The sequence below is a fragment of the Triturus cristatus genome, chromosome 10, assembly GCF_964204655.1.
Source record: "Triturus cristatus chromosome 10, aTriCri1.1, whole genome shotgun sequence".
Taxonomy (NCBI): Eukaryota; Metazoa; Chordata; class Amphibia; order Caudata; family Salamandridae; genus Triturus; species Triturus cristatus.
The window spans coordinates 1,016,337,775-1,016,352,386 of NC_140593.1; the positions used below are offsets into that span (position 1 = coordinate 1,016,337,775).

General features: G+C 46.6%; 1 protein-coding gene across 1 annotated transcript in view; it reads left to right on the plus strand.

Moving 5' to 3' along the window:
• Positions 1-7,681: 7,681 nt before the first annotated feature.
• The window catches only part of BAIAP2L1 (BAR/IMD domain containing adaptor protein 2 like 1), a 586,052-nt gene continuing 579,121 nt past the window's right edge, over positions 7,682-14,612 (plus strand). The window contains exon 1 of the mRNA XM_085629004.1: positions 7,682-8,300. Coding sequence (XP_085485130.1) covers positions 8,250-8,300 — 51 coding nt within the window. The 5' untranslated portion in view covers positions 7,682-8,249. The remainder of the gene's footprint in view (positions 8,301-14,612) is intronic.

The window sequence follows — 14,612 nt, forward strand, 5'->3', positions numbered from 1 at the left end:
TCCGCCCTGACTGCAGAGTCTCTGCAGTTGTAAAGTTACTATTAAATTGTTTGTTTGTGAATATCGAAAAATGTTTTGAATCAGGCCCTGTGTTTTTATATTCAACAACAAAGCATAGTGGGTGTAACAATCCTTCGAAGACTTTGGTGCGAATCCAACTTGATTCTACATCAGTATTTTAGACATAATTGATATAGTTTTAAATGCTAGTAATAACAGAAACAGCCAACACGTGTTTCGCCAAATGGACTTCATAAGGGCTAACTACGTTTGAGATTTTATCACCAGTGAGCCATAGTTGGGGATACCGGCATCAGATGGAATGTACAGTCTGAATTTTCTGATACTTTTGAGAGGACGGCCTCCAATTGATGCATTTAATCAGAACTGGGATCTCTTTCTACACATTTTGAGACTTCTATGAAAGTGTCTGTCGATCCTTCAATGAAATTGAATTTCTCAGTTTTGGGGTTATTGGCATTTGTTTAGGTTACAAACTGATTTCACAATTAGTCATGTTTGATGAAATATGTGTTGGCTTATTCTGGTATCAACCATGTCTAAGATACCGATGAAGAATAAAGTTGAATTTGCACCAAAGATTTAAAAGGATCCTTACATCTGTTTTTTGTTGTCGTATATTGACACACTGTTCTTCTGTTATTGTTCTAATTGTATCATATATTGAGTTGTAATTTTATATGTGGCGGATCCACACATCTCCATGGTCTACTACATGTCTTAACATTTTGTGAAAACATTTTTGTAACTTATGAACTATACGAGTTACACTGATTACATTATGTTGTTGTGTTCTCCAAACTTGTTGCTTTTTCTTTATATTGGGAGTTGTGCATGCAATCTCTCTTTATAAACTTTGTGGTAGCAGGCGCGTTATCTAATGTAGCGCCTGTCCTTCCTTGATCATACTCCAAGACTGACCACATTCATGTGGGGATGTGCGGGAATCTTATTTCCACTGCTGCCATTGTGCTAGTCTATACCAATAATCCTTGTCCAGTTCAGCCAACTTCCTGAACCTCGTTCCCTCCCAGGTCAGTTGATGTAATGTACAGCTGATACATTGTCCATTTTTTAACATTACATGATACGTAACTCGGTCTTTTGACAGACACTTCACTTTGAATAATCCCATTAGCAATTTGAGGCAAAATGATATGTCGTTTCCATTTTTCCTCATACCATCTTCCATCCGCGCACACATCTGTGAAATGAGCGTCCCAACCAGATAGGCTGCCATCTGACCCTAGAACGAGATTCGGGATGTTTCCAAATATTGCCCTCCTTTTCCAGGATTTCATATTGTCGAGTCACCATTGGAGTTCCGACCTGGCTACCTGGGAGAGGGAAACTAGATCAGAGTACTCAAGAGCCTTCTGAAGAAGTCGCATTGAGTCTCAGTAGGGACTGAGTGTAATAGTCCCAGTAGCAATGTGTGAATGGATGAAGGCAGGAGACCTACCAATCGGCCCACCTTGAGAAGTGAAACCTTGTTCAAGAGAAGTAACCTCCTTGATTCCCTTTTCATGGCCACTATTTTTCTCCTCAGAAGATGCAAAGAATCTGATCAGATCATAAACCCTAGAAAGATAATGCTCAGGCTGGGCTCCAACTCAAATTTGTTCTCTTTTGGAGGCTCCGGCACCCCACACAGAATCAATACACGTTTCACTCCGGGGCGCATGGTAGCCTCTCCAGGATTGACTACCTGCTCACTCTGGCCGCACATGCCTCGTTGATATCCGAGGCGAGGCACATGGCACGCGGTATCTCTGATCACTCGCCAGTGTGGATCCGGCTGGATCTAGGTCGGGAGGGAGGAGGGAGGGTGGCCCCCATCAACCCATGGTATTTCCGAGACCCCAAGATGCGCAGCGCCCTGGTAAAGAAGGTAGATAATTACTTTAAGGACAATCGGGGAACCGTGGACTCGGCGGTATCGCTGTGGGAAGCTTTTAAGACCGTGCTTCGGGGGGAAGCCCTTTCCCTTGTGGTGGCTGCCAAGAATCGGAGGGATGGCGAGGTGCGGCAGGTGGAGGAGGAGATTGCGGCCCTTGAGGGGGATATGGAGGAGGAGGTGACAGAGTCCTCATTGCATGAGCTTTGCCTGAAGCAGGCGGAGTATAGGGACCTGGTGACGAACGCCGCTAGGACCCTCAGCAGGGAACAACAGGGCCGCCTGTATGACGTTGGGGATAAGGCAGGGAAACTCCTGGCGTGGCTGGACAGGAAAGAACGGGTCAATAGAGTGGTGCCAGAGTTGATTGGAGAGGGGGGAGAGGCGATCGTGGAACCTGAGGGGATTGTGAAGTGTTTCGCGGAATATTTTCATAGGGTTTATTCCTCTGTGTCGGACAGGCCGCCCGAGGACTCGTCTGATCTCCTCCGAGATATCGAGTTGCCCTGCCTCTCTGACGTAGATAGGGACGATTTGGATGGTGACATCACGGTTGACGAGGTGGCGGGGGCGATTCGCGCGTTGAACTCGGGTAAGGCCTCTGGACCGAATGGACTGCCGATCGACCTGTACAAACTGTTCCCGGATAGGGTCGCCCCTCATCTGCGCGCCATGTTTTTGGAGGCGCGGGGGGATGGGATCCTTCCGTTGGACCAGCGGCTGGCGTCGATCGTGGTCATACATAAAGAGGGTAAGCCCCGAGATAGATGCTCCTCCTATCGACCCATTTCACTCCTCAACGCTGAGCCGAAAATTCTGGCCAAACTCCTGGCTACCCGTTTGATTAGGGTACTTGGCGATTTAGTCCACCCGGATCAATCTGGCTTTATCCCGCACCGAAATACAGCATTGAACCTTAGGCGTCTTCATGGCGTCATCGCCAGGGCGGGCATGCTGCGTGAACCGGCTGTTGTGGCATCTCTTGATGCCACGATGGCCTTTGACACGGTGGAGTGGGCATATTTATGGGCCGTGCTGGCCAAGTTTGGTTTCGGTCGCGGTTTTGTGAGTTGGGTTCGGTTGCTGTACGAGGGGCCACTAGCGAATGTGGTGGTGAATGGACGGGCATCTACTCCGTTTCAGCTTGGTAGGGGTACCCGGCAGGGCTGCCCCCTGTCGCCTCTGTTGTTCGCCCTCGCCCTTGAACCGTTGGCGGCTTGGATACGTTGGCACCCGGATATACGGGGCCTTCGGTGGTCGTCTGATCATGAGGACCGTATTTCGCTCTATGCCGATGATATCCTGCTGTATCTTGCCTCACCTAAGAAGTCACTTATAGTGGTCTGTGACGTACTCGCATCGTTCGGTAGGAACTCGGGGCTTGTGATTAATTGGGGCAAATCGTACTTGTACGTTCTTAGTGGCGAGGTCCCACCGATCCCTAGAACATGTCCGATACAGGTTGCCCAGCAGGGTTTCGTGTATCTGGGGATTTTTATATCCATGGATCCGGTTGTGCGCTATGAGAGGAATCTGCTCCCCCCCTTGGCACGCTTGAGGCGAGATGTGGAAGGTTGGCGGAGGCTGCCGCTCTCCCTCGTTGGGCGTGCGGCCCTGTTTAAAATGATGTCTCTTCCCCGCTTCCTCTACGCTCTCCAGAACACCCTGGACTGGGTACCAGCCAAATACTTTCGGGAGGTCGAAGGCCTCCAAAGGACGTTGCTGTGGGATGGGCGGCCGCGAATAGCTATTTCAAAGTTGACGCTCCCATGGTACGATGGGGGCATCGCGCTCCCAGACATCCGACGGTACTATTGGGCCACGCAGCTGAGCGCGATCAACCATGGGTTTTATGGCCCTGCCCTCAGCCCTGGGTATGCCATGGATAGGTGGTTGCTGCGCGGCGGCAACTACTACAGGGCGTTGTATTCGCGGTCCCTAGACTCGTCCCTCACGGGGCCCACAGGTGTGGCGGTGCGCGTATGGAAGATGGCAACTGACTCGTTGGGCTGGAAGGATAGACTAACCCTCGCTACCCCATTGTTTGAATCGGAAAGATTGGGAAGACTCTGGCACACGAAGGGCTTTGATAAGTGGGATCTGATAGGTATATCCAAGGTGGGAGATGTACTGCATAAGGGGAGGGTGAAGTCTTTCGAGGAGTTGCAGACTGAGTTTGAGCTAGGGCCCTCAGAGTATTTCAGGTATATCCAGCTGCGTCACGCCCTCCGATCAGTTCTTGTTGAGGGTGAGAAGGTGCCGGAGTCCTCTCCCCTTGAGGACCGAGTCCTTGATGGTCATATGCCCGAGAGCACGATCTCGCTCATATATAAGAAGTTGATAAACGTCCGGGCAGACTTGCTATTGGGGCTGAGAGAACAGTGGACCAGGGATGGTCTGGAGTTGGATAATGAGGACTGGCAGTCAGCGGTTTCTTCGCCTAAGGAGGTTGCGATCCCGTCACGTTTGCGGCTGGTTCAGCTTAAAATACTGCACCGGGTGTATGTGACGGGGCCAAGGCTGGTCCGCATGGGATTCTCGGAGGACGGCCTGTGCAGAAGGGGATGCGGTATGGTGGGCACTTTCCTGCACATCATTTGGGAATGTGGTGTCATTGTGGAGTTCTGGAGGAGAGTCCATGCAGTTATGGGGGAGGTGACGGGCATTGTGGTACAGCCGGAGGCGCGGTGCTGCCTCCTGAACGTCTGGGGGCCCACTGACCTCGATGAGGCGCAGACCCAATGGGTGACTCTGGGTAACATGGTAGCAAAAAGGGATATCGCGCGGCTATGGGGCTCCTCGGGACCCCCTACACTGACCGCGTGGAAGGAAAACATGGATTGGAGCATGTTTAGGGAGAAGACGGTCTACTGCTCTAGAGGTCGCCCCCGGAAGTGGCATGCCATCTGGGGGCGGTGGAACCAATACAGGGGGGGAATATGTCTTGCCCCGGACCTGGAACCTCCTGAGGAACAGCTTTCCCCCTGACCTACTTTCCAGCACAGCCTGGTTTTAGTAACTGTTCTGGGCCTCTGCTGTTCCCCTTCTTCCTCCGTACACAGTCTTGTACTTAGTAGACGAGTGGGGTCCGGTCCCCCCTGGGGGCCTCCGCCATGGGCACACAATGTTCTTGCCTTGCTGGGGTTTGTTGTTAGTTTTTTCTGTGTTTATTTAAAATTGAACCTTTTGTATTATTCTTGAACTGCATTGGGGACACATCACTGTATCTAACTTGTAATGCTGCCGAACCTTCGGGCTGTCGGCTGAATAGCTGTGTCCTGAATTTGGAAATAAAGGTTTTCAAAAAAAAAAAAAAAAAAAAAAATGTGTTCTCTTTTATTACGAATCCCAGTCCCTGCAGGAGGCTGACCCTCAACGCAAGTGGGAACGAAGTTGGCCCTTGACTGGTCCAGCTAAACGATCATCCTGGGACACCTGACTCTGTGAAATTCTGCAACCAGCCACAGGAGCATGATAAAGCACCACGGAGTGACAACAGGCCAAAGAGCAGGACCATGAACTTGAAGATTTGGATGCACCAGCAGAACTCGAGAAAATGTTGATACAGTTTGTGCAACAGGACAGTCAAGGGCTTGTTCTTTGAGTCAAACCTGAACATCCAGTCATTCTGCTTAAAGATTTCCCTCAGAAGGTGGATCCCCTCCATCGTGAAATGGTGCGAAACCAACCAATTGTTGAACTTCTTTAAGTTATCCATGGGCTGAAGCCCTTTCTCATTCTTCTGGACCAAAAACTGATAGCTCACAAAATATCTGGGATGAAAGGTCGACCTCACTATCACCTGACTGGCTTCAAATCTGCAACCTCTGGATCCATCACTGCACAGTGATCCTGTGAAAATCTTTAGGGCCTCCGCAGCTATGTCTGCCTTAAAGTATCATACAATTCCATACATGAAAGCATCATGGTCTAAAAAACCCATGTATTGCTTGTTAACTTCTGCCAGGTGGGCAACAGCTCTTTGAGTCTTACCCCTACTCTTAGATAAGAAGGAGGGATAACTCTTGCCAGAAACCCCTCCGGACATGTTGGCTGAAGCTTTGAAGGCTCCAGGCACCCTTCTTCCACCCCTTCGGGAAGGGAAGAAGGTGCCAAATTTGACTTGATCATGTCATTTAAACTGTCCGAGACTTCTGGGGATTTGTCTTCTCTGTCCATCTCGCCCTCATCACAGTCATTACATCCCACCCAGCCACCCTCCTGTCAGTCCTTTGACAAGGGGTTGGATATATACAGGAGTAGCCAGGAAGGCCAGCCACCTTTTTGCCACCTGGGTTGGGTGGGTGAAGCTAGCCGTCAAGGAGCATCTTGTTCTTTGTTATAATGAAGTGACATCACCTCATTTGGTAATGACTGTTATAAGGACGAGATGGACCAAGGGTAATGAAGATTACCGGTAAGTACATGTGGCATTCCCCAGTAGCTGTACTTGCAAAATGTGTTGCCAGGAACCAGGGTTCAAATCCTGGCTTTCCTACTTTTCCAACTTGTGTGATCCTATACCCATCACTTTACTTCTCTTCGGATCATGTTGATTGAATGGCAGATATGAGACCACTTTGAAGTAATTCAGTTCAGCACACTGTGTGGACAACTCACTTGCTTACGGCTTAACAGACAATAATAGGCTCCCCAAACAATGACACTGGCTATATATACAGACAGTGCACATGACAAACTAGAAGCTTGTGTTTTACTTAAATAAGCGTAGGCAGAGCATTGGGGTGGGAAAGGTTAAGGTTTAAAAACACTAACTTTTAACAGATGTTAATTAGGGGTGGGTGTAACTGGCGTAGTTCTCTCTAGTGTAATTACTTGTAATTACAGCAAATTGACTTGTAATGATGCGTAATCTCATGAGAATCGTAATCCAGCATTTAACGCTATTTCCTTAGTACAAAATGCACCCTCGCGTCTAAAATGGGCCAATTTGAGTTAAGAAAATAAGACTAAATGGTTTAGGTCAAGAACAACAGTAGCTAGCAGTTGCTCACTCTCTCTTAGATCGTTGTTCCTGTGCTACAGCGGTAGGATTTTACCCCAAAATATATCTTATTTACTGAAACTGAAGCAATAGCGTAATTGATGTAATTTCGCATCACAAGAGTAATGCGTAATTACTTTGGCGTAAACTTTCTCCCAAGCAGAGTGCTTTAAATGAGCCGATACTGTCCTGTACTCAGTACCTGCACTTCTTTGATTTGAGAGGGCGTACCAGCACTTTTCAGCAAGCACTGCTGCTATAAATTTAATAGGAGAGTAGCAGCACTTCTCAGGAGCAAATAGGCACTCTAAGTAGCGAGTACCTGCACTTATAAAAAACACTGCCCAAGCCTAACGTTAAAACTTGCTTAATCGTATTTTTAATGTGTTAAAAGTGAAATAAAAGCTTCCAAAATAGACTTTTTCTTATCTGAAGAACTCACTAAATTTGGCACTTAAAACCAAATCCCTGGCTTTGATCTGCTCTGCCACTTAACATTTCTCTCACCTCGAGAAATATTATGGAAACTTCCAAAATGATACTAGAGCGATAAATTTACAGTGATCAGATTACCACTAGAGAATCATATATTTCTGCCAAAATCTAGTTCAAAAGAACTATTTCATGATGTCATGGGAAACTACTGAGTTAAGGCAAGGAGAACAAATCACTGGCTGGCATCCTCCCAAGCTGGTATTCTGTCACCAACTCTACGTGTTGCCACGTGTGTCAGCTCCCGTCCCGCGGGCGACGCCCGTGTCTATCTCTGTGAATGTCGCCGACAGCAGCAGGTGCTGGCGAGACACCTGACGCCCACGGCAGAACTGGGCGGTAGATCGGGGGCAGAAAAGACCACTGCTCGGAGACGAAGAAGCGGCACTTGTTCCTCGGAACACCGGCGACCTCTGACGTCACGCGTTCCTCATCTTTCCAGGGGAACACGGCTCCCTCGCACAGGTGCGCGTGCGGGGCGGCGCTGCGCTGACGTCTGCAGGCCCCGCCCCTACCCGCCAGTGCTGCTGGTTCGGCAAGTTTTGACAGTTGGTGGGAGCCGGTGAGAGTCGGTGTGGGTGCGGAGCCGGGAGGCCACGGGAGGGGCCGGCCAGCAGAGGCGGCGCGTGAGCTCGGCCAGGGACAGGGAAGCGACACCGAGTGCTGCCTCTACCTCCTGCACTCCGGAAATACAGAGCCCTGCTCCCGTCACCAAGGAGCTTATGTGCGGATCGAATACTAGCCCGCAAGGCGACAGCACCCGAAGATTGAGCTTCCCGTCCTGGTGCGCCCCACGGAGAGACTCGCCACAGGACTACACCCCTAACTGCAGTCATGTCTCGGGATCCCGAGGAGGTGAACAAGATGACCGAGAACACCTACAAAGTAAGCACGTAGTGAGCCAACGTTTGCGGGGATGGGAGGGATCACTCTGACCGGGGTCTGAGCCTGGATGGCCATGCTGTGAGTTTGGCTATGCAGGTGCTTAAACGTGAATGTGGGCTGGTAGGATGACTCTCGCATTGCAGGTTGTAAGTGCACTTGTGCAGGTGAGTGAAAGTGAGCACCTATATCCGGCCGGTGTGAGTGGGAAATTACACCCTTGTCATACAGTTTCTTGTGTGTGTGTGGCACTGTCACCGCTGCCATTGAACCTAAAGTCAGGCCCACTGGAATTATGCGGCAGGAGAGGGACAAATTATGTGTCCTGGTTAAGTGAATTATGCGGTATGAAAAGGCAAATAATGCGGCACATTTTGTAACAGTATTACGGTATTATTTTGTCATTTTTAAACTTGGCGACACTGTCTGGACATTGGTTGCACCTCATTAGCCGCACAATAATTCCAGCGGCACTGCAGTCGTGTTGTTAGCCCTGGAGCATTTCAGTGAGTGTGTATATCTCGGTACTAACCACCCACTATGTGGGTAACAGGATTGGCAGGTGCTGAAAGTGTTTTGTGTAGGTAGCCATGGCCTTCAGGATACTCGTCAGCGTGCGTGGGAGACATGGGCACTGGGCACTACAGGATATGAATGTGCATCCACCACTAACCGTGCCATATATTTGTCACTGTACAAAGAACAAGAGGGGATGTCCAGGGATAAGTATACACAGACAACTATTGCACAGAGACAAACAAATTGGTCTCATGCATGGGATCCAAGTCTCCACCATAACACTTGTCAACTACTAGAACAACTTACGAGGGCGTCCTCAATTCTTTTAACATATCTATTCTTTTATTTTAGATATGGTTATCTGCATAATTATCAATCTTACACAAAGCAACAGACAATATATACATCAACACAAAATCAGGACCATACTTTGTATTTGTCACTGGTATGTCGAAGACCGCAGCACACGACAGATTGAGAATAGACCGGCACGGAAATTGCACATTCAGAATTTGGGATTCCATACATTACAGACCAGGTGAAGATTAGGCCGGTTATGGCATGGCTCAGAATTTGGGCCAACCCTGAGGCGGAACTGAGTAGGGAAATTGTCACAGATTGTTTGCAAAGGGATAAGGGGATGCAAATCCCCTGGCTGAAATATGTCAAAACAACACTAGAGTCTATAGACCAGCATATTCTCTTTAGCAATCCGTGTACAATGTCTACGACTCGGAATCCACAAATTAAAAAACTTCTGTTGGAAAAACTGGGAACTGACAGAGCAGCCCCCTCATTACTAAAGCGCTCAGTAGCGGCTCATTGTTTGCTCAAAAATGGGGAGGGGATGGAACCATATTTATTTCTGATGTATAATCAACAGGGCAGGTTTCTAATGTGTCGTTTTAGGCTCAATTTGTTACCCAATATTTTATCTTATCCATCTGGTTTTACTGTGACTATTGAGCAGAAGGGTGCCTGCGGCTGCGACAGTATGTCTCCGCAGGACACCCTTCATTTTGTTTTATTGTGTCCTTTTTATCGTATCCCCCGGCACACGTTCTTGGTTGATATCTTAAGAGAGGGAAAATTCCGTCATGCTAAATCCGCATTACTGTTTCTTCAAAGAGCAAATGATATGCGCACTTTATGTTCAGTGATAAGCTTTTTGAAAGTAGCAGTAAGGTTAAGGAACACAAGGGATTAAGCAATGATGTATATAATATTTTTACCCCTTTGTACGAATTGTATCAATCTGGTCTGGTGTTGCTTTTATTCGAATGGAGTTCAGAAATGTAAATTTATATGAATTTTATACCAAATGTATTTTTATGATGATTTTTAATCATCGAAATAAAGATTTACTGAACTGAACTGACCGGCACTCCACTTTGTGTATAACTAGATATATTGAGTTTGTAGCATGTGGGTGTCTGAGTGGACAGGAAACCTAATGTTGTGAGCCAGTGTGGATAACCTGGGCCTGCATGATGGTTGCGAGTGAGTGTGACTCGTACTGTAAGCTTAGTAAGAAACGGACTGTTGCATGTGGGTGACTGTGAATAGCCAGACACTTCAAGCCACGAGCCTGTACACCCACGCACTGGCTCAGCAGTATGTGGGTGATTATGTGGGTGATTATGGATACTTCTGGTACCTCGGGTGTTTAAGTGTTCTTATGCATGAACAGGCATGCATGTGGGTGATGTCTTGCCCTCAAGTAATTGCCATACATGTTCCTATCCAGCCACTGGAGCACATGGGTGACTGGATAGTCTGGTACTGCGGTTTATGTGTATGTTCAGGGTGAACTCTGCAGTATGCAGCATAGGGGTGATTGAGTAGTCATAACTAGGTAGTGTTTGTTTTCCATCGGTTTCAATCACCGGACCTTGGGGCTGCATGTCTGAGTCTGGCCCCGGCTCAGGAAGCAGCTATCAATTGTGGAGTATGTGCAGTGGCACCGGGGCACGGAGATGCGAAGGGCAGAGCACACCATAATTATGACAGAATTTTATTGCAAAACTGGGCAGCTGGAGGACCCATTTTTTCTTGCTTGCCCCGTACCCTCTGCCTCCCTTGCTACGCTACTACTCCGGCTCAGAGTGTGTAAATCAGGGTTCTCTGGTTATATAGCACTTGTATCGCTGAAATTTGGACATCAATGCACTGCACCATGTGTGTGTGGATAACCAGGGCCTGAAGGGTGCTAAGCGGGGGCATGCAGAAACGTTAGCCCTGCAGGCTGTGTGTGAAAGCGATTGTCAACTTCAGTTTCCGATACACCAGCTGTTCTGTTATGTTTGTTTTTCTGTAAAGAATTCTCAAGTTTGAGTTTCTCAAGGTTTGAGTCGGTGGGTTCATCACTTTGACCTTCCGTAGCTGCATGCATTGCGAACATGGGGCTCCTTATGTAATTGTTAGTAAGGGTTCATGTTTTCTATCGTCACTATCAGACCTGCCACGAATCTCTTTACCTTTAGAGCATTGCATAACTACTCTGAGCTTTAGATCCGATATGTGCGTACATCGTGTTTACTTCACTTATGGACTTGCTCTGCTCAATAATATGCAGAATCGTCGACAGACGTATTTTTTTTGTCGAACTGTATGTAATATTTGGAATCCTTAACGTCAATATTACGACAGTTTGTGTAAGCGTTATCCTAACAAATGGCAGCAAACATCTTTATTCAATGGAAAGTTCCAGGCAGCTGCTTAATAATTAGTTAGTGTAGAAAGTATGTTTATTGTGGTAACACGCACTGCATGGTAGGGTTTCAACTCAGGAACCAGTCAGTAATACGGTGCTTGCAGTAATATTTCCGAGTGCGGTATTTTTTTGTACAGATGTTAAGTCTAAAGAAAATAGTCCGATCTTGTCCAATATAAACGAATAACAGATTGCCTTTCGGAATAGGTGAGGCAATTTGTGGTCCAGTGGTGTGATAAGCATTGTTCTTAAACGTCTTTCTAATTAATCTTGTGGTCTATCTACAGATTCGGAAAACAAAGGTGAAACGCAGAGTTTTCTTGTGCTAGATTAATGCTGTTATTGCAAGGTTAAACGTGTGCTTCTCGGTTTGGCACTTCTCCTGTATCTATTTGCCTATTGTTCTAGACGGGTGTGGTCTGGGAAAGGAAGCATTTACCACAGCCTGTGGCAGCCTGGTACTGAATCTTGTGTTTTTTTTTGTTGTTTTTTTTTGGGATCAACAAACTTGACTAATTACTTTTGAAATTCAGTGGATTTGGTGGTGTAACTTTAATGTCAAAGTTGTTTCCTCTGTAACTACTTTGCATGTTGTCTCATTCTGGTCTTGTGGTTATCTGCATAATATTATTTCTGTTGTCTTTTTTTAATAGACTTTTATTTACATTCTGCCTGTACTGTGTTGATTAATATTTTTTAGGTAGAGATTTTTATTATTTTCTGCTATTTACTTTTCATGCTATCTACAAACAGTATATTCTTCAACTTGAGGTCGGTGAGAGAAACCTTTTTATTGGACTAATTTAACATAGTACTTTATTCGTTTTGAATTTTTAGTTCGGATTTCTACCTATCTTTTGTTTTTTTAGGAACAGGTATTTTTACATGATGATAAACGCTTTCTGTGTTAAACTGACTTGTAAAAAAGTTAATGTTTGGGCTGTCTACTGGAGCCGTCTCTATTGTTGCACCTTAAGAATTTATCAGGCGCTAGACACTGCCCAATGCATTTAGAATATATTCACAAAAAGAGGTTGCAGATTGGGCACAGACTGTTTGCAAACGGACTTTAAATTAGAAAAGCGACCAATGTACTAATGAGGCAAAATCAACATTCAACAAGGGTGGCAGAACATGTTTCGTAATTGAATGTCATTAAAATAGGTCGTAGTTTGTGCCCCCCTCTCCCCCCCTTCCGTGATTGGGTACAAACAACGGGATGGTGGCCTGAAGGCAAGGTCCTGCAGATCTGCATCCCTGTGTTTGCATTCCCAAATGTGTGCGTGTGTTTTTAAAAGTAGCACCTGTTCCTTAAAGTAACCGGTGCTGCTTCAAAAAATAAAATATATATATATATAGTTTTTCAGCTTGGGGTACATATCCGAGGAGCAGGCAGTGATCCATGGGGCCACTGTATAATCTTCAAAGGCTGCCAGCACGATTCCCAAAGTGGAAGGCGTTCCCAAAGGCCGCTTCCCCTTTGTGAATTAGTTACCACGTTTCAAAGGTTTGCAACTTCAATTTTGGTTTCACACAAATGATACATTCCATACTGAATTGCAGTTTGCAAGGAATAACCCCTATTCCCTCCAGATTGATTAAGCACTGGTTGCAAAACCCAGTTCTACTGTGTGGAAAAACGTTTGCGACTCATAGAATCGGTTTTGTACTTAAGAAATTGGCTTTTTGCAGTCACAAATTCCGCGATTTTTGTGAATCTATTGCAATTGCTGAATGCATTTGTACATCTGGTTCATATTTTGCAGTTCTCTATTCAGGCCTTACAGCAGAGTGGCAATGGTGTCTGAGCTGAGGTGAGAGCTAGAGAAAGCAGCATTACACCGCTGGCTGTTTATTTTCATCCTCAAGCCAAGGGCTTTACTACACTAAGCATGTGCTCCTCTTTTCCATGTCTCCACTGTCTCCTCTGCTCTCATAGGTGCTCACCGCATGCCACCTCATCCTACTGTATGGACCATGCATACCCCTGTATCTCCCCTCACTCCTCCCTGCAAATGCCCCAGTAAAGACTGTGTTCCCGCATCCTGTAAGGAGTGTGCATCAACCCACAGCAGCAGGCAGAAATACTTTTAAAGTACCATGGGTACACACTTTGTTTTTTTAATTTTAGAATTTATTTTCACAGTTGCGTAGCTGGTGATAGTCTACACCTGAATGCAGTGCGGTGTTCATTGCTTAGTTGGCAGTGGACTAGCACTTTGTCTTCATGATAGCCAGCTGCAAGGCAAGACCGAAGATGACCAGCTAATTGAAGCCTCAGCACTCTAGAAGCAGGCACCTCACATCTAGGAAAAGAGGCCCGTGAGCTACATCATCATGGAAAGATCACACAGGAGCAACACAGTTGCCAGAGCCCAACTACGCCCACACAGACTGAGGCTTGGAGATCTTGCTAAAGCATAGAACATGAAACTTTTCACCGGTGAGCAATGACAACAGAGACCGATCTGGACACTAAACAGAGTACATTGTAAGCTGCCATAGCCTAACAAAAGTAGCAGAATTTGTAATGGTGGATCCCCAAGAGCACATAACGCCGCTCTTCACAAGGGAGGAATCAAAGCATGAAGGCAAAGACGGAGATGGGGATTAAATAAAGCTGTGATAAGCTCTCGGAGACCATCACTAGTTTCCCAGAGAACTGGGATATCACTGAGCCTACAAGAAACTCATCACAGGGAGTATTTGCAGCAGCAGGGCAAGACAAAATGGAGGACTGAATAGAGCGTAGTCTCTGTTTTTAGCACCAAGTAATAGCCTTGGGACGGAGAGCCCGGGCATTTCTGAAACGACACAACATGAGACTCATTTCATTGGAGATATAGTAAGAGAGCAAAGACTGTGCTGGAGATTGAGAGTCGAGGATCATCTGTCACGTCGTATTACCATCCATGGGTGGTGTTAGCATGGATTCCAAACCGAACACAAAAATACAAACTGGCCATTTACGTGAATGTGCAGTCTGAGAATCTATGGGATCTGTAAATATACAAACTATCAGAAAGGAAGCAAAGTGCCCCAATCAAGTTGACGCAGATCACTGTACTACACAAGTTACAGTC